This window comes from Puma concolor, chromosome A1 (assembly GCF_028749965.1).
Source record: "Puma concolor isolate L17-30 chromosome A1, mPumCon1.1.hap2, whole genome shotgun sequence".
Taxonomy (NCBI): domain Eukaryota; kingdom Metazoa; phylum Chordata; class Mammalia; order Carnivora; family Felidae; genus Puma; species Puma concolor.
The window spans coordinates 80,221,429-80,244,801 of NC_141667.1; the positions used below are offsets into that span (position 1 = coordinate 80,221,429).

The 23,373-nt window shown below is 33.7% G+C and overlaps 1 protein-coding gene across 3 annotated transcripts in view; it reads left to right on the plus strand.

Annotated features, from left to right (window-relative positions):
- Positions 1 to 23,373, plus strand: part of CHD1 (chromodomain helicase DNA binding protein 1) — a 77,474-nt gene that overhangs the window by 43,356 nt on the left and 10,745 nt on the right. For 2 of the 3 annotated variants that reach the window (XM_086691934.1, XM_086692006.1), the window contains 15 exons: positions 2,020 to 2,091; positions 2,795 to 2,944; positions 9,169 to 9,317; positions 9,704 to 9,800; positions 9,910 to 10,005; positions 11,911 to 12,087; positions 14,612 to 14,772; positions 16,076 to 16,117; positions 17,473 to 17,603; positions 18,312 to 18,450; positions 18,672 to 18,822; positions 19,809 to 19,931; positions 20,758 to 20,886; positions 21,339 to 21,602; positions 21,956 to 22,096. In XM_086691934.1, the coding sequence (XP_086548060.1) occupies positions 2,020 to 2,091; positions 2,795 to 2,944; positions 9,169 to 9,317; positions 9,704 to 9,800; positions 9,910 to 10,005; positions 11,911 to 12,087; positions 14,612 to 14,772; positions 16,076 to 16,117; positions 17,473 to 17,603; positions 18,312 to 18,450; positions 18,672 to 18,822; positions 19,809 to 19,931; positions 20,758 to 20,886; positions 21,339 to 21,602; positions 21,956 to 22,096 (2,022 nt within the window). The remainder of the gene's footprint in view (positions 1 to 2,019; positions 2,092 to 2,794; positions 2,945 to 9,168; positions 9,318 to 9,703; positions 9,801 to 9,909; positions 10,006 to 11,910; positions 12,088 to 14,611; positions 14,773 to 16,075; positions 16,118 to 17,472; positions 17,604 to 18,311; positions 18,451 to 18,671; positions 18,823 to 19,808; positions 19,932 to 20,757; positions 20,887 to 21,338; positions 21,603 to 21,955; positions 22,097 to 23,373) is intronic. The other variant, XM_086692068.1, reaches the window with a different exon arrangement.

Below are 23,373 nucleotides of genomic sequence, written 5' to 3' on the forward strand. Positions count from 1 at the left end.
ACGTGATTGAGAAATATATGGTCATTTAGGCTAGGGAAAAATATAGAAAAAGTACTATTGTTTGATTTTCTTAACATCTTTATTGAGATGTGATTTCCATTCCATGCAATTAATTCATCCATTTAAAGTGTACAATTCAGTGATTTTTAATATATTCACAGAGTTGGGCAGCCATGAACACAATAAATTTTAGAATGTTTTTATGACCTCAAAAAGAAACAGTACCCTATAACTATCACCCTGTTTCCATTCCACCCCTCTATCCTTACCCCAATCCTGTGTTGGTTTGTTTTTAGACAAATTATTGTGTCTACATGGTCAAACAAAACAAATAGTAAACAAGTGCTGGTAGTTAGTTCTCTGCCCCTACTCCCTTCTCATTCCAGTATTATTTCCCAGAGAAAATTATGTTTAACATTCTTTTAGTTTAGATCATGCCTTAATAAATGATATACACTGGGTTTTCTTTTTTTGTTCTGTTTGTTTTTTTAAATTTATTTATTTTGAAAGAGAGAGAGTGAGCAGCAGAGGGGCAGAGAGAAGGAGAGAATCCGAGGCAGGCTCCGTGCTGTCAGCACAGAGCCTGATGCGGGACTCAAAGTCATTAATTATGAGATCATGACTTGAGCCTAAATGAAGGGTCGGATGCTTAACCGACCGAGCCACCCTCACTGGTGCCCTGATATGCCACTGTTTTTAAGAAGTTTTTACTAATAGTAATTTTTAGTGAAAATGAAACCAGTAGCACATTTATTTATTTATTTATTTATTTATTTATTTAAAACGTTTTTATTTATTTTTGAGACAGAGACAGAGCATGAACGGGGGAGGGTCACAGAGAGAGGGAGACACAGAATCTGAAACAGGCTCCAGGCTCTGAGCAGTCAGCACAGAGCCCAATGCGGGGCTCGAACTCACGGAGTGTGAGATCATGACCTGAGCCAAAGTCGGACACTCAACCGACCAAGCCACCCAGGCGCCCGGCACATTTAAATTTTTAAAAAATGTTTATTTATTTATTTTGAGAGAGAGAGAGTGAGAACTGGGGAGGGACAAAGAGAGGGAGAGAGAATCCTAAGCAGACTCCACTCTACGTGGAGCCCATTCAGGGGATAGGGGCGGCTGGATCTCAGAACTGCAGGATTACTACCTGAGCCCAACTGAGCCCCCAGGCACCCTAAAATTTTTTTTTTAATTTTGGACATCAGCTAATGTTTAGTAAGCACTCAATATATATATGCCAGACACTGTGGTAAGTGTTTTACTTTGTTCTCTCACTGAATCCTCTGAATTTTATGAAGAAAGTACTATTGTGTTCATTACCTAAGAAAGAAACTGACAAGATGAATTGAAAAGTCAGATCGCTTGCCCAAGGCACCCATGGATATTGAAGATACTCAGATGCGGGCTTTTTGACTCAAATCAGTGACTTTGAAACTTTAATCAGGGGCTTTGCTGTACCTCTTTTCTCAGAGTTTCTGATTTCAGTAGATTCAGTAGATCTGGGATGGGGCTCAAAAATTTGCATTTCTGAGTTCTCAGGTGACAACGATGTTGTTGGTCCACTAACCACACTGGACTTCAGCACTGTTTTTAAAACTGTGGACTGTAACCTGTTAATGGATCTGGGAATCAATTTAATGGGTTGTACCAACATTTTGAAAAAATGAAATTTTAATATATGAGGCCATATCATGATACATGTGTCATGTAACTTGCTTTGGATGTACAGTTGTGTACTCATTCACATGTAAAATATATTTCTTACAGTGAGACTCAGACACAATGATAGCCAATGCTATTTACTATTATTATCTGGGAAAATAGTCCTAACGGTTAAGAGCACAGACTATAGACAGAATGCTTGGGCATTGTTTTCTTGACTAATAAGTACCTACTACTCTTATAGTCTTAACGAAAGTAATGCCGCATTTTCATACTTAACTTCATAATTGATTTTAATACCTTTTTAAATATTTGATTCTGTTATGTGAAATATTTTAATGTGTTTTATTTTAGAGATTAGATGGATCAATAAAAGGGGAGCTGAGAAAACAAGCACTAGATCATTTTAATGCTGAAGGATCAGAGGTATGAATGCTTTTAAAACTAAATAATTTTAGTCATAATTTTAGTAAATTATTTTTGTCATTGTTTTTTTAAAAAAAGTCTTATTAGCTAGTTTTACTTTCTAAATGAGGTTTTAAAATCAGTATTTTATGTTAATCTGGAGAATTTTGCCCTTATCAATACTGTTTCAGCATAGAACAGTTAATTTGCTTCTAAATAAATTATCCCATTTTCATTTAAAATTCATTGTAGATTTGGTGTTCATTATTTCCATGTATATTTGTATTTTGGAATCCTGTTGATGGATTTTGCTAGAGGTTTTTGTATTTTATTAGCATTTTTATTTTTTTATTTTTTTTTTTTTTAATTTTTTTTTTCAATGTTTATTTATTTTTGGGACAGAGAGAGACAGAGCATGAACGGGGGAGGGGCAGAGAGAGAGGGAGACACAGAATCGGAAACAGGCTCCAGGCTCCGAGCCATCAGCCCAGAGCCTGACGCGGGGCTCGAACTCACGGACCGCGAGATCGTGACCTGGCTGAAGTCGGACGCTTAACCGACTGCGCCACCCAGGCGCCCCTATTAGCATTTTTAAAACTATCTTTCAGTTTTATTGGTAAAATACTTTTAAATTCAAAAAACCAGTTGTAAAATTCTCTTGCTGATTATTCATATTCACGGTTCAGAAGAATTTAAAGTTGAGCCTATTTATAATTTCTTACAGGATTTCTGCTTTTTGCTTTCCACAAGAGCTGGAGGTCTAGGAATTAATTTAGCCTCTGCTGATACTGTTGTTATATTTGATTCCGATTGGAATCCACAAAATGATCTTCAGGCACAGGCTAGAGCTCATCGAATTGGGCAGAAGAAACAGGTATTTTTTATTTTGTTTATTTTGCTTTTAGAATCTTTTTTTATGATTAGTGTTTGGAAGTGATTTTGGTTTATTCTCCTGGAAACCTCATTGGAACACAGTCATGTTGCTCTTTAACATGTAAAATACTAAGGAACTCAGATTTACCAAAATCATTGAGGTAACTATGCCAAAATGGGATCATGCCCTCTCTTTTAGTCAGAGTGTTTACAACTGTAGAGTACAGTGTTTTTCATTCAATACATAAACCTTAAAATGTATTTACTTAATTTTAACTATTGAAAGAGATTTTGCTTAGTATATTACTACCTTTTTGTTAGCCTATATTTTATCCATTTGCTTATAAAATTCTTTATGCAAACAAGCCATTCTAAATTTGTAGTTTTTGTATTGCTCTCAGTAATAGGCCTTGAGAAAAACCATCTGTCATCATTCTGATGTGTTTGTTGTATTTTAATTGATTTACCACCATCTAGGGCAGTGCTTCTCAAACTTCTTTAATGCAGAAGATATGAACGAGTAGCACAGAAGGACTTCACACATTTATATTACCCTTTAAAAATTTCATATTTTCTATTTAAAAATGTATCCATCATTTTAAACTAAAAAAGTATTTTACCCAAATAATTCTCATAAAACTATTTCATTGGGAATATAGTACACTTCTTTCTGTAATGTTTTAATACTCTGGAACAATGTTGTGCACCCTTAAGTGAAATCTTGTATTTAGAGTAGTAGTTCTTAACATCATCGAACCCAGTGACCCCTCTTTACAACAACTCTTTTTAGCAGCCCCTCTTCCTTGAATTGGATACATTAATTTGGAAGGTAATTTTAATGCCCTAACACCAATTTAGGTTTAAAAAAAAAAAAAAACAGAGTTCTTTTTAAATATATATATCTATATATTTTTTACACTTTTATTTATTTTTTATTTATTTAATTTATTTTTAAAATTTACATCCAAGTTAGTTAGCTTACAGTGCAACAATGATTTCAGGAGCAGATTCCTTACTACCCGTTACCCTTTTAGCCTACCCCCCCCCCCACACCCCTGCAGTAACCCTCTGTTTGTTCTCCGTATTTAAGAGTCTCTTATGTTTTGTACCCCTCCCTATTGTTATATATTTTTGCTTCCCTTCCCTTATGTTCATCTGTTTTGTATCTTAAAGTCCTCAGATGAAGTCATATATTTGTCTTTGACTAATTTTGCTTAGCATAATACCCTCTGGTTCCATCCAGGTAGTTACAAATGGCAAGATTTCATTCTTTTTGATTGCTGAGTAACACTCCATTGTGTATATATACCACATCTTCTTTATCCATTCATCCATCAGTGGACATTTGGGCTCTTGCCCTACTTTGGCTGTTGTTGATAGTGCTGCTATAAACATTGGGGTGCATGTGCCTCTTCAAAACAGCATACCTGTATCCCTTGGATAAATACCTAGTAGTGCAATTGGTGGGTCATGGTAGTTCTATTTTTAATTTTTTGAGGAACCTCCATATGTTGTCCAGAGTGGCTGCACCAGTTTACATTCCCGCCAGCAGTGCAAAAGAGATCCTCTCTCTCTCCGCATCCTCGCCAGCATCTATTGTTGCCTGAGTTGTTAATGTTAGCCATTCTGACAGGTGTGAGATGGTATCTCATTGTGGTTTTGATTTGTATTTCCCTGATGATGAGTGATGTGGAGCATTTTTTCATGTGTCGTTTGGCCATCTGGATGTTTTCTTTGAAGAAGTGTCTGTTCATGTCTTTTGCCCATTTCGTCACTGGATTATTTGTTTTTTGGGTGTTGAGTTTGATAAGTTCTTTATATAGATTTTGGATACCAACCCTTTATCTGGTATGTCGTTTGCAAATATATTTTCCCTATTCCATTGGTTGCCTTTTAGTTTTGCTGATTGTTTCCTTTGCTGTGCAGAGCTTCTTATTTTGATGAGGTTCCAGTAGTTCATTTTTACTTTTGTTTCCCTTGCCTCTGGAGACGTGTTGAGTAAGAAGTTGCTGCGGCCAAGGTCAAAGGTTTTTGCCTGCTTTCTCCTCGAGGATATTCATGACTCCCTGTCTTACATTTAGGTCTTTCATCCATTTTGAGTTTATTTTTGTGTGTGGTGTAGGAAAGTGGTCCAGGTTCATTTTTCTGCATTTTGCTGTCCAGTTTTCCCAGTGCCACTTGTGAAGAGACTGTCTTTATTCCATTGGGTATTCTTTCTGCTTTGTCAAAGATTAGTTGGCCATACGTTTGTAGATCCATTTCTGGGTTCTCTATTCTGTCCTTTGATTGGAGTGTCTGTTTTTGTTACAGTACTGTACTGTCTTGATGATAACAGCTTTGTAATACAGCTTGAAGTCCAGGATTGTGATGCCTCCTGCTTTGGTTTTCTTTTTCAAGATTGCTTTGGCTATTCAGGGTCTTTTCTGGTTGCATACAAATTTTAGGGTTGTTTTCTACCTCTGTGAAGAATGCTGGTGTTATTTTGATAGGGGTTGCATTGAATATGTAGATTGCCTTGGGTAGTATTGACATTTTAACAATATTTGTTCTTCCTACCCAGGAGCATGGAATATTTCTCCAGTTTTTTGTGTCTTCAATTTCTTTCATAAGCTTTCTATAGTTTTCAGTATATAGATTTTTCACCTCTTTGGTTCGGTTTATTCCTAGGTATTTTATGGGTTTTGTTGGAATTGTAAATGGGATTAATTCCTTGATTTCTCTTTCTGGTGTTTCATTATTGGTGTATGGGAATGCAACCGATTTCTGTGCATTGATTTTTACATCCTTCAGCTCTCCTGAATTCATGGATCAGTTCTAGCAGTTTTTTTGGTGGAATCTTTTGAGGTTTCCACATAGAGTGTCATGTCATCTGCCAAGAGTGAAAGTTTGACCTCCTCCTGGCCGATTTGGATGCCTTTTATTTCTTTGTGTTGTCTGATTGCTGAGGCTAACACTTCCAATACTATGCTGAATAACAGTGGTGAGAGTGGACATCCCTGTCTTGTTCTTGACCTTAGGGGGAAAGCTCTCAGTGTTTCTCTCTTGAGGATGATATTAGTGTTGGGTCTTATGCCTTTTTTGATTTTGAGATAGGATCCTTCTATCGCTACTCTCTTGAGGGTTTTTATCAAGAAAGAATGTTGTATTTTGTCAAATGCTTTCTCTCCATCTGTTGAGAGGATCATGTGGTTCTTGTTCTTTCTTCTATTGATGTGATGAATCACATTGATTGTTTTGTGGATATTGAACCAGCCCTGCATCCCAGGTATAAATCCCACTTGATTGTGGTGAATAATTTTTTTAATTTTTTTTTTCAACGTTTTTATTTATTTTTGGGACAGAGAGAGACAGAGCATGAACGGGGGAGGGGCAGAGAGAGAGGGAGACACAGAATCGGAAACAGGCTCCAGGCTCCGAGCCACCAGCCCAGAGCCCGACGCGGGGCTCGAACTCACGGACCGCGAGATCGTGACCTGGCTGAAGTCGGACGCTTAACCGACTGCGCCACCCAGGCGCCCCTATAATTTTTTTAATGTACTGTTAGATCCAGTTGGCCAATTTCTTGTTGAGGATTTTTGCATCCATGTTCATCAGGGAAATTGGTCTATATTTCTCCTTCTTAGTGGGGTCTTTGTGTGGTTTTAGAATCAGGGTAATGCTGGCTTCATAGAAAGATCTTGGAAGTTTTCCTTCCATTTCTATTTTTTGGAACAGCTTCAAGAGAGTAGGTGTTAACTCTTCCTTAAATGTTTGGTAGAATTCCCCTGGGAAGCCGTCTGGCCCTGTACTCTTGTTTTTTGGGGGGAGTTTTTTGATTACTAATTGGATTTCTTTACTGGTTATGGGTCTGTTCAAATTTTCTATTTCTTCCCGTTTCAGTTTTGGTAGTTTTTATGTTTCTAGGAATTTGTCCATTTCATCCAGATTGTCCATTTTATTGGCGTATAATTGCTCATAATATTCTCTTATTGTTTGTATTTCTGCTGTGTTGGTTGTGATCTCTCTTTCCATTCTTGATTTTATTTATTTGGGTCCTTTCCTTTTTCTTTGTGATCAAACTGGCTAGGGGTTTATCAATTTCGTTAATTGTTTCAAAGAACCAGCTTCTGGTTTCATTGGATCTGTTCTAATGTGTTTTTTTGTTTGTTTGTTTTTTGGTTTCGATAGCATTGATTTCTGCTCTAATCTTCATTATTTCCCGTCTTCTGCTGGTTTTGGGTTTTATTGGCTGTTCTTTTTCCAGCTCTTTAAGGTGTAAGATTAGGTTGTGTATCTGAGACCTTTCTTCCTTCTTTAGGAAGGCCTGGATTCTACAATACTAATAATTTATCTGCACGTTATAAAGAGAGGGAAACTTGAAGTAGGAATAACATGCCAATATAAATTACAGATTGTCATAGAGGAGATGGTGAGAAAATAAGATAATTTCACAAGTGAGCTGGGCCTAATGTAGATGTGAATACTCAAAATAGACCTCTTTTATGAATGAGATGGGGAATAGTGATTAATTGCACTAAATAGCAGATACCTCCTATATCGAAATCCTCGACCATGGCTGAACTCGCATTCCATTTATACTTCTCAAACAACTACTTAAAGACTATTTAAAGGCCACCATATTTTCTAATAGGTGATAGAAAATAGAGGGTATTAGAAGAACCAGTTAGGCAAGATACTGTAGAAAGTTGTGTGGTAGACCTCTGGGAAGAATATCTGAATAAGATGGCAAAATAATGGTAACATGTATTTCTAACCATTATGTTACAAAACTGCATAAAAACAAATGTGATATAAATATGAATGTTTTAAAATATTTAATACATTAATTATTGTACATTTGTTTAATACATTATTTAATAACATTTAAAATATAAATGAATATATAAATACATTTTTATTAATGATTTTGAGATGTTTTTAATTATTTCATTATTGATGCACTGTGGTAAGATTCCTGTGCTTTTGTACCTGCTCTTTTTTGTATTTATGTAAATTCCAATTAACATACATTGTATTATTAGTTTCAGGTGTATAATATAGTGTGATTCACCACTTCCATACAGCACCCAGTGCTGATCACAAGTGCACTGCTTAGTACCCATCACCTATTTAACCCATCTCCCCACCCCTTTCCCCTCTGGTAATCATGACTTTATGCTCTGTAGTTAAGAGTCTGTTTGTTTCTCTCTTTTTTCCTCAATGATCATTTGTTTTGTTTTTTAAATTCCACATATGAGTGAAATCATATGCATGTACCTGCTCTTTTTTTTACTAGTATTTGGTTCTAAATCTGACACAGGTGTTTCATATTTCTTGTTAAGTATTTCCATGCAAGAACTACAAAATGAGTATAGATGAGCAATACAGGTGAGCTTTATTTGTGACACCAATACTATACACATTTGGAGATGATAACTTTGGCAGAGATCCAAATAAAACAGTATCTAGTTATCTGCTGATTCATGCAATAGTTGCAGTGCTGAAAAAAACTATAATGTTCATTTAAACTCTTATTTACATTAAAATAGAGGATGAATTGAGACTCAAGATAATTTTAAAAGTTTTGAAAATCATTTGAAAGAAAAGACTCAGGATAGTTTTTCTTTGTGTCTGAAGGTACAGTTTAGTGCAGAGGGTCTAGTGTCCCAGGTCACTGTACTCTTAAGTACTCGTAAGCCTGCCTAATCATTGCAAAAGCTACAATGTTCCTATAAATTTTGAAAATATCCCTTTGGGTGCTATTTGATATAGAACTGCTAACCTTGAGAAATAGGGTTAATTACTGCACATCAATTTTTGTGTATTTTGGAAGTCTTCGTTTTATGGCAGGATTTCATCATTAACCTGGGGTATGGTTCATAGAATTTTGAACTATGTGGAATATTGAAACATTAATTAGAATTAAGGAAACAGGTAGAAATTGTTATAAATTTACCACTTTTTTTCCTTCTCAGCTAAAAGATAAAAATTACTGTTATCCCTTTAAAAAAATAAAAAGCAAATAAAATCTGTTCAAAATGCAAGCAGTACACAACCATAAAATACTTTTTAAATTGAAGAAATTTAGCTTTTATATATATTGTTGTATATTTTTTAATTTTTATTTTGACTAGTGAAAATTTCACATAGTATGAGCTTCACTTTATGTACAGTATTTGGGTATTTCGCATTAGCAAAACAAATACTTTTTGCTACATTGTATTTTCATTGTGTGTATCTTTACAGGTGAATATTTATCGTCTAGTTACTAAGGGATCAGTTGAAGAGGATATTCTTGAAAGGGCCAAAAAGAAGATGGTTTTAGATCATCTTGTGATTCAGAGAATGGACACAACTGGGAAGACAGTACTACATACAGGTTCTGCCCCGTCAAGGTAGTTACCTTAATATATTTTTAAAAAGTCATTTTATAATCGTACTGTACTCATTTTCCTGAAATATTACATGCTATAAGCAGATCTTTGAAGTACTATGTTTAGTATTGTGATTTTTTTAAAGCATTGGAGTAATTTCTAGTCAAAGGCACACGTTCATTACTGGTTTTTATCACTCAAATTTTGTTAAGTCTTGGGAGAAATTCCTTTAATTTCCAGGTTTCAAGTACTTTACTTTTAAAATAAGTAAACTAAAAATATTTCACCTAACTCTGTCGTATAACTTCCATAGAGTTGACTGTGTCAATAATTAATAAAAGTGCAACATAAATGTTAAATTGTTAACTGTTAGTAGTATTAAGCTTTTTTGTTTTTCTTGGTTTTAGTTCTACTCCTTTCAATAAAGAAGAATTATCAGCTATCTTAAAGTTTGGTGCTGAGGAACTTTTTAAGGAACCTGAAGGAGAAGAACAAGAACCCCAGGTTAAAAAAACATATATATATATGACATTTCTTTAAACTATAAGCATAAGGTGTATTTACTTTAAAATATATTAAAGTATACTTAATAAAGATTTCTTTCTAATTACAGGAAATGGATATAGATGAAATCTTGAAGAGGGCTGAAACTCATGAAAATGAACCAGGCCCTTTAACTGTAGGAGATGAATTGCTTTCCCAGTTCAAGGTAGATTTTCTTTCTTTTTTATTTTTCTTTGTAATTATTTCAGTTGATAGTGATTATTTTTTTGTCATTATGTGTTTTCTTAAAACCTCTTTAAGCACAATCAGCAAGATCATTTCTTAACATTTTTGTTTTAAAATTTGGTATGGTATATGAAAACTTTTCTCCCTTATACTGACAAAGCAGTAGCAGCTTGATGTGGAAAGGACCAAATTGTATATGAATAGATACATTTAGTGGAATGAGGAGGGCAGTTATTTCCTAATTAGCATGTAAAAAAATGCTTGGCAAATAGTATGTCCTCAAATATTTGGCAAATGAGGGAACGTGATATCTCTAAATTTAGATTTCTGTGACCAAAGGCTTTTAGCTACTGTTTGTTGGAGTAGTTCTGCAGTTTTTGACATTAGATTAAATTAAGCATTATCACAACTAAGAAAATCCAAGTTAATCAGTCCAAGTAAGCAATGAGCTCCTGTTAGTACTTATAAATACTCCTGGTAGTTCCTCTATAGCCATTTTCAACAAATTGAAGTTTTTCAAATGGGGAGGGTTTTTTTTTTTGTTTTTTTGTTTGTTTGTTTTAATTTCTTTTGTGTGTGTGTGTTTATTTTTGAGAGAGAGAGCAGCAAGCAGGGCAGGGTCAGAGAGAGAGACAGAATCCGAACCAGGCTCCAGGCTCTGAGCTGTCAGCACAGACCCTGATGTGAGGCTTGATCCCATGGACCATGAGATCATGACCTGAGCCAAAGTCAGACGCTTAACCGACTGAACCACACAGGCGCCCCCACAAACTGGAGGTTTTAAGGAGCAGTCCAGTTTGTGTCATTTGTTCATTCACCAGTTATTTATTGAGCACCTGTAGTGTGCCATGCACCAGGGACATAGCAATGAATAAAAACTTTTTTAATTTTAGTGAATCACTGGCTGCAGTGTGTAGGATATACTATAATGGAACAAGAATTAAAAGCAAGGCGATAAGTTAGAAGACTATTCTTTAATCTTGAGAAATAAACGTTTCTGGAACCAGTACTCATTCTGGTGTGATGAACTCTACATTAAGTTATACTATTTGGTTTTAATTTGACTAACTGGCAGTCTGAAAAAAATGTCACTGATAAGCTAACCAAAGTAAATACAGGTTATTTTTACACCAGTGAGTTGATATACTGCTCGCTTTAGGATTTTCATTACACTTAAATAATAGACATGAGAAATGAACGCTATTTGTGCAGTGTTATTCCTTACACAGGGTGAGCATAGGTTCTTTCATCTAGCTTCTGTAAGTTTTAATGTTCCACTATTGGCAGTTAGCTTTAATGAGTGCTTTCTGTGTACCAGTCTTCAGAGTTCCTTAAATGTATTCTCTCATTTAATCTTCACAAAGTTAGTGAGCTCTTTTTATCCTTTTTTTTAAGAGATGAAGAAACTAGGAACCTAAGTAAGTTTATGGACTCAGAGCTCTTTTGTGTTTTGTTAGCTCTTTGTACTATTTATTATGATCCTAAAAATAAGAATATTGTATTGTCTACAGCACTTTGTAATTAATGCATTGGTGTGGTATTTTCTGCAGAAGATGATTAGCATGTTACTATACATTATTTTGTTATTGTACTGTTAACTAATTTTGTTGAGCAGCAGGACAAAAGAGAATCATTCATGGAAGAGGTTTCTTACAAGTCTTTTGGTTTGATCTACTTCAACCTAATAAAGAAATCATAAGTAATAAAGAACTTAGTTTAGCAGGCAATTTTGGTTCAGTCCATAGTCATATTCATTATCCTGAGGATATTTAAGTTTTATTGTCTTGTTCTGGCATGTCACTTCCTCTTCTCTGAAATGTAAAATGTAATTTAAGGATGAGTTCTTCTTTAATGCTTACTATTTCTTAAAATTCTGGAATTTAAGGTTGCCAACTTTTCAAATATGGATGAGGATGACATTGAGTTGGAACCAGAAAGAAATTCAAAGAATTGGGAGGAAATAATTCCTGAAGATCAACGAAGACGATTAGAAGAGGAAGAAAGACAAAAGGAACTTGAAGAAATTTATATGCTCCCAAGAATGAGAAACTGTGCAAAACAGGTGACATTTTAATCTAAAATATATGTCAGTTGATTTAAGAGTAGTCATACCTGGGCTGATCTGGTTTTGTTAATAAGGCATACTGGTCCATCCTTTTCTTCTTTTGTAAGTGTTTTCATCTGATTTGATAATTTTTGCCTTATAAAATGAGTTGGAAGGTATTCTCTCCTCTTCTGGTTTTGAGAAGAGTTTGTATAGAATTGGTATTCTTCACTAAATGTTTGGCACTATTTGTCAGGGAAACCATCTAGGCTTGGAGTTTTCTTTCTTAAAATTTTTAACTCTTAATTCCTTTTATAAACAACTATGCAGAATATTTCTTGAGTGAGTGAGTTTGGTAGTTTCTTTCAAAGAAATTGTCCATTTTATCTAAGTTGTTGAATTTCTAGGCATAAAATTACTCATAATATCTCCCAAAAAATCATCCCAGGTTTCATTGATCTTTCTGTTTTAAATTCATTTATTTCTGCTCTTTCATATTTCTTCCACTTTGCTTTAATTTGTTTTTTAGTGTCTTAAGATACACACAACAATTGAATCAAGACCTCCCTTTTCTAGTATTACTAGCATTTAATGCTATAATTTTCCCACTCTTAACTACCTTTTCTGAATCTTGTAAATTTTTGATACCTGTTATGTTTTCATTTTCATTCATTTCAGAATATTTTCTAATTTGCTGTATAACTTCCTGTTTGGTGTTGTTTTTGTTGGTTTGTTTTGTGCTTTTTTGTTGTTATGAAGGGTGTTGTTTAATTTCCAAGTACTTGGGAGGTGTTCTCAGTATCTTTGTTAATGAATTCTGTCATTGTCATAGAACATACCTTGATTTGATTTGTGTGTTTTGAATTTTTAAATATTTACTGTTTATGACCCAAGTGAAGACTGTAGATTTTTGAATAATGGTAAAAGTGCTTCGCTAGGCTGTATCAGATCCTACAGGAAAAGGAAAAAGGTTTAATACTAAATTTCTTTCTTTGCATTAACTTTTGTTTTTTTGGATATTGTGTAACAAGATTATTATTGTTGATTACGGAATCTTTTGGTGCCTCCTTAAATTTTGAGTCTTAGGCATTGAGGGAATTGTCTAGTCATTATTCTGCTATCTTTCCCCCGGGGATAGAGTTTTTTTTTTTTTTTCTTTTTTCCTTTTTCCTTTTCCTTTTCCTTTTCCTTTTCCTTTTCCTTTTCCTTTTCCTTTTCCTTTTCCTTTTCCTTTTCCTTTTCCTTTTCCTTTTCCTTTTCCTTTTCTTTTTCTTTTTCTTTTTCTACAACTGTATTAGTTCTTCTGTGCCCTCAGTGCAGTAGATGACTGCTCCCTTTCTCCAGGCCATCTTCAGGAAGGAAAGTTTTTTTCTGATCTCCTGTGGTCTGATTCCAGTCTTTCTTCTGAGCACCTGTTGGGAGTTTTGTGGAGGAGTGCCTGAGAGGGAGTACAGGTTCTGTTCTGTACAAAGCTTGAACAGCCGTCCAGTTTGGGTGGGTGGGAATCTTTTCTGTCATTCTTTTCAAATGGATGATACAGATGGAGATAAAAGGTGGAAAGTTTAAAAAACAAACAAGCAAACAAACAAACAAACAAAACCATGTCTTCGGTTTCCAGGAATCCTGTGCTGTCATGGTCACCCAAATGCGGCCTTTAGCCAATTTTAGCTAACTTCCCTTTACCTGCTTATATATTATTTGGTGTCTACGACTCATGCTTTTCACAGGAAAGCCAGTGTTCAAGTATCATCTACTGTATTTCCGTATGTTTTAGACTATTAGATTCTCTTGTGGTTTTGATGCGTATAAAAGAAGTTAGGCTTTGGAGATGAGGTTTATTGTTAGGATGGGAGCATCCTATCAACTTTCTACATCCCAGGCAGAAATGGAGCCAAATAATGTGTGTTTGGTTTGAAAGTGCCCATATACAGTTTGTTATTAGTGATTATATCTGCCAACCCCAAAACGATCTCCTTTTATAGTACATGGGAAGCATAGCATTATATTACATCTTGTCAAAGTATGAAAGGAGGGTAGAATGAGTGAGAACTGTATACCAAGCTTGACTTTGGATTAGCTTCAACATATTAGGGGTTCAGAATATGCACTGTGACTGTGGAAAGACTCCAAAGACTTATAGAAAGTATGTTTTGATGTTTCTGTTAAAGAATAGATGTTATAAATAAATAGTTACTTTAATTCTCATTTGAAAAAATTAGCAGTGAGGTTCTATAATTCTGTATTTGTTATTTGATTAATTGCTTGTTGATAATTTTTCTCATATTTTTACCGAAGGACAATCTTGTATTTTCCTGCTGATTTATGAGAATGTTTTAAAAAAATATTAGGGCTGTTACTAACTCTTTGCCATTAACCTGCCATGTTTTTCTCTGTTTTGTTTGCTTTTTAATATTATTTATAGGAAATTTTTGATATACAGACCACATTTGAATTTGTTCTGTTGATCTTTTGTAGTGTTTTCTTTGCTCTTACCATAGAAGCCACCTTTAAGCTTCGGTAAATTTTTGTTTTCCAATTCCAGATTAGTTTTAATGGCAGTGAAGGGAGGCGCAGTAGAAGTAGGAGATATTCTGGATCTGATAGTGACTCGATCTCAGAAAGGAAAAGGCCAAAGAAACGTGGAAGACCACGGACTATCCCTCGGGAGACTATCAAAGGATTTAGTGATGCAGAAATTCGGCGGTAAGATGACATAAGACTATTTTACTTCAACTTGATTTTTTTAGAAGGTGAAATAAAATATACAAATTCCATATTTTCAAAGATTAAGATGAAAGTTTTAGAGGAGGCAAAAATATATGATTGTGCAGGGATTAGATGGTTCTGGTTTTGGGTGTTCATTATAGCTATGAAAAATAAAGTTTGATTATCTAGTCTCTGCATGTTATTTATTGTTAGTCTATTTAGACTGCTACATTTTTTTGCTTTTAGTAATATGGTTCAGAATAGTGGCCCTATTGAATAATATATATTTTAGTACATTCAATTTGTTTATTAAAATTTCTCACTGCATTTATGATTCCCAGCGTTACTATTTTTATGTGAGAATACTTTAGTTCCATATTTTTCTAGGTTTTTTAACACTGAGATTTGCTTTTTGAAAGTAACAATGTTAAAAGTATTTCTGATAAGTCCAGGTAGGAATTGAGGTAAGATAGTCATGTAGGATAAATTGTAGTTCTCTTTCAAAATATGCGTTTCTTTATACACGTTTATTTAAGGGGAACGGGATAACAGCCAACTTTTGTTTATGTCAGTTTTTGCTTATGAAATTTGTGAAAAGGTTGCTCATTGCTGTATTTTGGGAGTTTGTTGTTTCTTTCAAGTCATTGTAACTCTTTTCTCTTAAACCATAGACCTGACTGATAAAGTTCTTCCTCCTTCTTTCTGCCAGAAAACTAAATATATTGTTAGATTTTATTAAGAGTACTTTTATGACCACCTGATTTGCTGGACTTTCTGTCTTTAGTTGAAGAACATTTCAGCTTCTACTTTTCCTGGATATTTTCCCTCATCCATCAACCACTTGGGTAGCTTTGTTCTTAAGTAAAATTTTTATTTTCTATTGTTGGTATAATAACCATACATCTGAGTTAAAGGTATTATTCAGAAAACAGTACTTGGAATTTGAGGAGGTTTTCTATGATTGATTGATAATTTGGGAGACACTTCCTGTGGTAGCCTTGAACTTGTCTTGTGAAAATAATAAAGTAATTTCTAAAATAAAATTTAGCTTCTATTGTTTTATTTATATTGGTTTCTGAACATCATCCTGGGTGTTAAAATATGTCTTGTCTTACTTGGTATATCTTAATGTTTTAACATTTTTGTCTTTAGCATAGTTTATTCATTTGCGTTGGTAGTAAACAGTACCTTGAATTAATTTTTGAACTAACAAGTATTTTCTTATTTCTGTATATTTACAAATCTATTTTTTAATGGATAGTGAAACCCACATTTAAACCAAACAATTATTTTCTGTTAGGTTTATCAAGAGTTACAAGAAGTTTGGTGGCCCTCTGGAAAGGTAAACATGTTTGTCATTTTCATAGAATTACATGTGGGTTACATGCCGTCAACTTTATTTACTTATGCTAATACTCACTTTAGCTACTTTGTTAAATTTGCTTTAAAAGTCATTTACAAAGTCTGTAGAAAGCAAATTTCAAGTAGACTTTTGAAAAGATTTTTATATTCTCAATTCCTTCTAGTCTCTAAAATTTTATCTACAAATGAAGTTTTCTTTAAAATACATAGATCTATAAAATACTCAGCATTTTTTTTTAATACTCAGCGTTTTCATAATTGTACTTTGCATATGCTTTTATCCCTTTTTTTCCATCACAAACATGAAAAGCAGATTTATCCTTCCAGAAGGTGAGCTGCTAATTTCAGTCTTTTGACATAAAGGCCAGTTCTGTTTCCCTACTAGGGAAATTTTCTTAAGTTTCCCTAATTAGAGTTCCTTCTTATACAAGCTATTAAAATTCAGATTATCAGGACAGGTTTTTTGTTTTGTTTTGTTTAAGTTAATGGTTAATCTCAGTAATTGTTGGTGATTTGAATATTCTTTGACCTTTGGTTGTGGCTAACCCACTGTCTGAATATACAGTGGCAAAGACTCAAATTGGCTTAGTTCTATTTTTTCTCTCTTAACCTCCATTTTATTTATTTATTTTTTTTTTTAATTTTTTTTTTTTTTCAACGTTTATTTATTTTTGGGACAGAGAGAGACAGAGCATGAAGGGGGGAGGGGCAGAGAGAGAGGGAGTCACAGAATCCGAAGCAGGCTCCAGGCTCTGAGCCATCAGCCCAGAGCCTGACGCGGGGCTCGAACTCACGGACCGCGAGATCGTGACCTGGCTGAAGTCGGACACTTAACCGACTGCGCCACCCAGGCGCCCCTTAACCTCCATTTTAAAAGTATTTGTTTTATTTTGAATATTTAGAGTACTATACTGTATTTATCGAAAAAAATCCAGATAACTGGACCCTGCCCAGTTCAAGCCTGTGTTGTTTAAAGTTCATCTGTATTACAGTGCTTAACTGCTTTTGAATTTAATATTTGGTTATTAAAAGCTTTTACAGAATTGTTACATAATCTTCAATTTGAAGCATACCATTCTGTAATGAATTGGTTAACTTTATTATTCTTGAATATATAAATGAATTGTTTCCCTGCCAAATATTTTCACATTTAAAATTTTTTTTTTTTTTTTTTTTTTTTTTTTTTAATGTATCTTGTGCCAGTTATCTGAACCAGAATTTGTAGGGCATGGAAAGTGACTTGTAGAGCTTGAGATAAAGTGAAACTTAGTCTCCCTTAAATGGTGCCACTTTATTCTGCATATTTACCTGAGAATTATATTATTTCATTAACAGATTAGATGCAATTGCTCGGGATGCTGAATTAGTTGATAAGTCAGAGACCGACCTCAGACGACTAGGAGAATTGGTACATAACGGTTGCATTAAAGCTCTAAAGGATAATTCTTCAGGAACAGAACGAACAGGTAATATTAAAGTGAGAATGATTTAAAGGGAGGTAAATAGAAGTTTCAAATTATGCTTTTATTGAGTTTGGTATGTGTTATATCTTAGCTACCTACTCATCACTCTTGAAAGATGCTTTAAAAAACAAAGCAGGACCATTCCTGGGTAATAGGAAATGGGTAATAGAATTGTATTACTGAAACCAATAGAGTTTGTCTTTCTGTTTGGTATATTCTAGCTGGTAGGTAGCATTAGGTGTTACTGTATTTTTTGTATATAAATGGCTAGGAAAAGATAGTGTACATGTATAATATGGTTTTTGGACATAATTACTTCATTATGCTTATTTTGTAATTTATCTACCTAAATGAAAATATTTAGATAAGATTTAGTAATAAAACGTACTGGAAAAAATCATGCTAGAACTCTTATTTAGAAGGTGACAGCATTAATAGATTGAAGTATCTTGTGCAATTGGTAAAACAATTAAGAAATGCTTTCTGTGAAATGCTTTCTGTGAATTCACATCTGCTATAATGTAAGTACTAGTATGTACTGAAAAATCTTGTAGTGAATTTAAAGTTTGCCAACAAGTGCCCCCTCCCAATAATATAAACAGGTAAAATGAATTGATTAGCTAAATAAGTAATGCTTATTAATATACATCGTAGTGTATCTTGCTTAGAATTGTATACTTCATACTTTTTTATGTCTTAAAAAAAATTAAGGTGGTAGACTTGGAAAAGTGAAGGGTCCAACATTCCGAATATCAGGAGTACAGGTGAATGCCAAGCTCGTCATCTCCCATGAAGAAGAATTGATACCATTGCATAAATCCATTCCTTCAGATCCAGAAGAAAGAAAACAGTGAGTTATTTACTATACCCATTATAAAATATTTATTGTTACTCAATAATTCCGCTGTGTATGGATGTTCAAAATGTTTTTTTATGTCACTGGCTAGCTTGAATGAAATGTTTTTAAAGATAAAATAAAGCATAGTATTTTGAAGTTCTAATCAAATATGTTTTTCAAAATTTTAATATGGCAGTTATAAACTTGACAGTGGTTATTAACTTTGTTATTAGGTATACTATCCCATGCCATACAAAGGCAGCTCATTTTGATATAGACTGGGGCAAAGAAGATGATTCCAATTTGTTAATTGGTATCTACGAATATGGATATGGAAGCTGGGAAATGATTAAAATGGATCCTGACCTCAGTCTAACACACAAGGTACTTAAAATTTGTTTCTGTTGACCACTGATGTTAGATTTTTTTCTTTTAAATTATGTTAGAAATTAATTAGACTGATGGGAAACCAAGGCCCTAACGAGCTGTATGACCTTGGCTTCTTGGTTTTCATGAAGGGATTGAATTTAAATGATGTGAGATTTTGCTTAACCTCTAAAATTATATACTTGTTACTAAGGCATAGGTATATTTTTCTTCATAGCATTAAGTTTAAAGTAAACCTCTAATTCCATCATTATCTTATTTTTAGCAAAAAAATGATTCTGAAATATTTTATAGTTTTTTGCTAAAATCAAACAATGTTTAGGGATTTTGGTGATTTGATACTACCCTGGTAGCTAAAATCATTTCTTTGCCTAAACTGGAAAACACTGGAAGCATTGCCTTATCTTTTTATCTTATTTAAATTATATTTTTATATTTTACTTTTTCATAGACAGAGGGGAACCTTTTGATATTGGTGCTGTGTCATTTGTTGCCTGTGAGTCCAAACTTAAAATAGTTTAAAATCCCGCTGTGGATATTTTCTCAAGGTGCATGCTTTGGGTCACCTTAAATAGATGATAACATTGTTCTAGGACTCTTTGTATACTGTACAGTTAAATGTACTGTTATTGAGAAAGGAAGGATATCTAAGAATACTGTAATATTTAATAACACTGGATGCTAAATACACTTGTATATTGGAAAAGAAATTTTTAACCTCACACTTTGTATTATTACTTTGAATGTAGGCATTTTTTTTTTTCATGTATTTAGAACTTATTCGCAGGCAAATTAAATCTTTGCTGTGGGGTAGGTATATAAAAATGTATTTTGCACTCTTAGTTGTTTAATGCCCATAAATTTTAACAGTTGTAACCTGTCAGTAAATTGTATGTATTTCTTTCAATGAGTGAGAATTTTTTAGGCAGTAACATTTTCATGTAATTTATTAAGAACAACCTGAAAAAGTTCATTTCTTTCAGATTCTTCCAGATGATCCTGATAAAAAACCACAAGCAAAGCAGTTGCAGACACGTGCAGACTACCTCATCAAATTACTTAGTAAAGATCTTGCAAGAAAAGAAGCTCAGAGACTTTCTGGTGCAGTAAGTTAAAATTTAGTGCTTGAGAGCAATTTACTTGTCAGTAAATGTAGTTTAGTGATAGCCCTAGACATCTGAGTCTAATATGACCTTATAAATGTATTTTTCTATATTTTAGTAGCTTTAATTGTATATGGTGATATTTGCCTTCAGTTGTCTCTGTATTTCTTTTAAAACTGGTAAGTCTTTCAGAAGTAGGATCCTGGGTTGTGTGTGTGTGTGTGTATGTGTGTGTTTCCTGGTGTTTGGATAGGTGGTGGGGGCAACTTGTTTAGAGAGGAGTAATTTTTGAGAGGTCGGGCCTCTATGACTATTTTATTTGGTGTTATTAGAGAGCTAAAGGTACAGCATTAAAGGTCACAGAGCTTATTTATGAGAGGGGTTCAGAAGAGTAGGAAAAATACACCGAAAGAGAGGTCATTAGAAACAGTCTTTACAATTTACATTATAATCACAATGTGATTATATAATTACATTGTGTAAAATAATTTTTATGTAAAATAATTTTAATGCTATCTCTGTTAGGATCAAATTTAGTTGAAGATAATTGTAAATTAGGAAGGTGAAAAACCTCCCATTTTTTTCAACTTCCACTTTGCTTTAATTCTTTTTTAAAGGAATAATTATAGTTAGTATCAGTTACTCATGATAATATGTACTTGACTCATTAAATTATGTCAGTTTTGTTGACTTTCTAAGATTGGTGTAAGTTACTACCAATAGACCAAGGATTGGGTAGGAATATGTGTTAACTTTCAAGATTTACTACTTAAGGAATTTTTTAAAATTGAATCTCTGGAGTTGGTTAGAATAAAATAATTATTTTTAGGGAGGTTCAAAGAGGAGAAAAGCAAGAGCTAAGAAGAATAAAGCATTGAAGTCTGTAAAAGTGAAAGAAGAAATAAAGAGTGATTCTTCACCCTTGCCCTCAGAGAAGTCTGATGAAGATGATGATAAGGTAAGAATGTGTTTTGGAAGAACAGCCTTTTTATACTAGAAAGGGAACATAACGTGTTTTAGTATACTTGCCATTTAAAAATTGAACTAAGACCTAAAATTTTACATTTAGGTACTGAAGTTCCTTTTGTGTAGTTTATTACATAGTCTCACATGCAGAACAGAATTCTACTTGTCCCATAGAATGTCACTAAGAGGGATAGAGCAAAGGTTCTTCCTTTTCAGAGGTTTGCCATTTAAATGAGGTTCTGTCTCCTTTGATTTTATTTTGAATGGGACTGGCTTGCTTTAGTTTTTATAGGAAGGTTGAACATTGCATGTATCATTATTAATGGGATTCTGGGTTATTTCTTTCCGAATCCACATACATGCAATCCATAGTCATACAAAGAAAGAAATCAGTCTTTGTCAAGATTTGGTTAGTAATACATTGGCCATACTTGCACTTTTCAGGATGAGATCACTTCTGTGAAACATCCAAATAAAAAAATTAAAACAGAAAGAGACAGTGAAGAAAGACCTGAGCCAGATGTTTTTATAAAGAAGGAATCAGAAGAAAAGAGGGAAGCAAAAGAAAAAGAGAATAAAAGAGAACTTAAAAGGGAGCTAAAAGAAAAAGAGGATAAGAAAGATTTAAAGGAAAAAGATTTTAAAGAGAAAAGAGAAAACAAAGTAAAAGAAGCTATACAGAAAGAAAAAGACATAAAGGAAGAAAAGGTATGCAAATCATAATGTAAAACTTAGAAAGTGACAAAATCAACATATTTACATTTTAGGAAAATAAACTGCCTATCAGCCCAAATTAGCCTGAATAAGTTCTTTAAAAATACATGTGGGTATCTAGAAGAGGAGAAAAATAGGTTTGGATCTGTTTTTTTAAATGCCTTACCTGTAGGGTAATGTTACATAATAATTTATTTTTGGTTTCCCCAAATAAAATTGGGGAAAGATAAAGAGTATGGAATGTGAACAAGCAATTATAGAATAAAAAGAGACATTAATTGTTTTCTGAAAGTGTTAATCATTTCACCTTTGTTGTTGCTGGATTTTTTCCCCCTCTTTTTCTTTAGTTGAGTGAATCCAAGTCTGATAGCAAGGAAAGATCCAAGAAATCTTCAGTGTCAGATGCTCCAGTTCATATCACAGCAAGTGGTGAACCAGTTCCCATATCTGAAGAATCTGAAGAGCTAGATCAGAAGACATTCAGCATTGTAAGTAGTAGACTTACTGGTTATTAGTAAGAATTCATATAATATTTTATTTTAATTGGCAGTTTTATCTTTTGGAGCTTTTAATTTAGAAATGTATTTGAATTGGGTAGTTTTGCAATTCAGATTGATAAAGGCAATAGATTTAAATTTTGAACGTTATCATAAATGTACAATTAACTTGGAAAAACTTCTTATTAAAGACTTTAGGGAAAGTCATTTAAGGAACACTTAGAGTGAACTTTTTTCCCTTCAGCTTCAGAATTTTAAAGTTTTCAGTTCCTGAACCTTTTATCTATATAAAACAGTGCTTCTTATCTACAGTAAATGACTAGCTATTTTCCCCCCAGTATTTTATAGGCCAGTATTCTTAGAAAGTATAGTAAAAAAAAAAAGTAAAAATAATTTCGTTAGAGAAGTGAAAGTAAGGGAAAAATACACAAAATGTAATAAGCCCACTGGGGCTTATGACAGACATAAAATTGCACTGTCAAACTGATATGAAGGTTTCTAAAATTTCTGTACCTGTCCCCCATTGTGGACTAGTACAAGTTCATAGACCTAGAGTAACACTGGTCTAAAAAATACTGGTTTTACATGGTACCATGCTTTTATGTTCATCAAAGTCAGAGAGGAACTATCTTGGCCTTTTTCCAGATGATTTATTTACTGAATATAATCAGGAAACCAAAATAGTCTCAACTGTGAAATTAACTGTGATACAAATTTTGAGGAAAACTTTATAGTGAGGTTGCAGTGTGGAAAAACAGTTTGGTGTAGTAATTGAATATACTGGCTCTGGAGCCAGTTCGAAAAGTAAGTATAATGATTAAATGAGTTAATACATGGAAAGTTTTTCAGCTAGTGCCTTTATTTTAAGAAATTGTTGTAGTGGATGTTGTTATTGAATATAGATATGCCATCAGATTGATAAAGGACTAAAAGAATCCAAATACAGAGCAAAATCAAGAAGGAGTAATACTGTTAGAAAAAAAAAAAAAAGACTGCATGATATGAGACCGGTACAAATTATCCTTGAATAAGAGACATGCTGTTATTGGTAGCACCCAAAGTGAAAATTTATAGTCTGATATATAAATGTATATCTCATTGGGGCGCCTGGGTGACTTGGTAAAGCGTGTGACTCTTGATCTCGAGGTTGTGAGTTCAAGCCCTACACTGGGTACATCCCCTGGGCATGGAGCCTCCTCAGAAAGAAAATATCATATTTGTATATAGTTACAGTATGCACAAATACGTGTAAATATATATTCTTATAA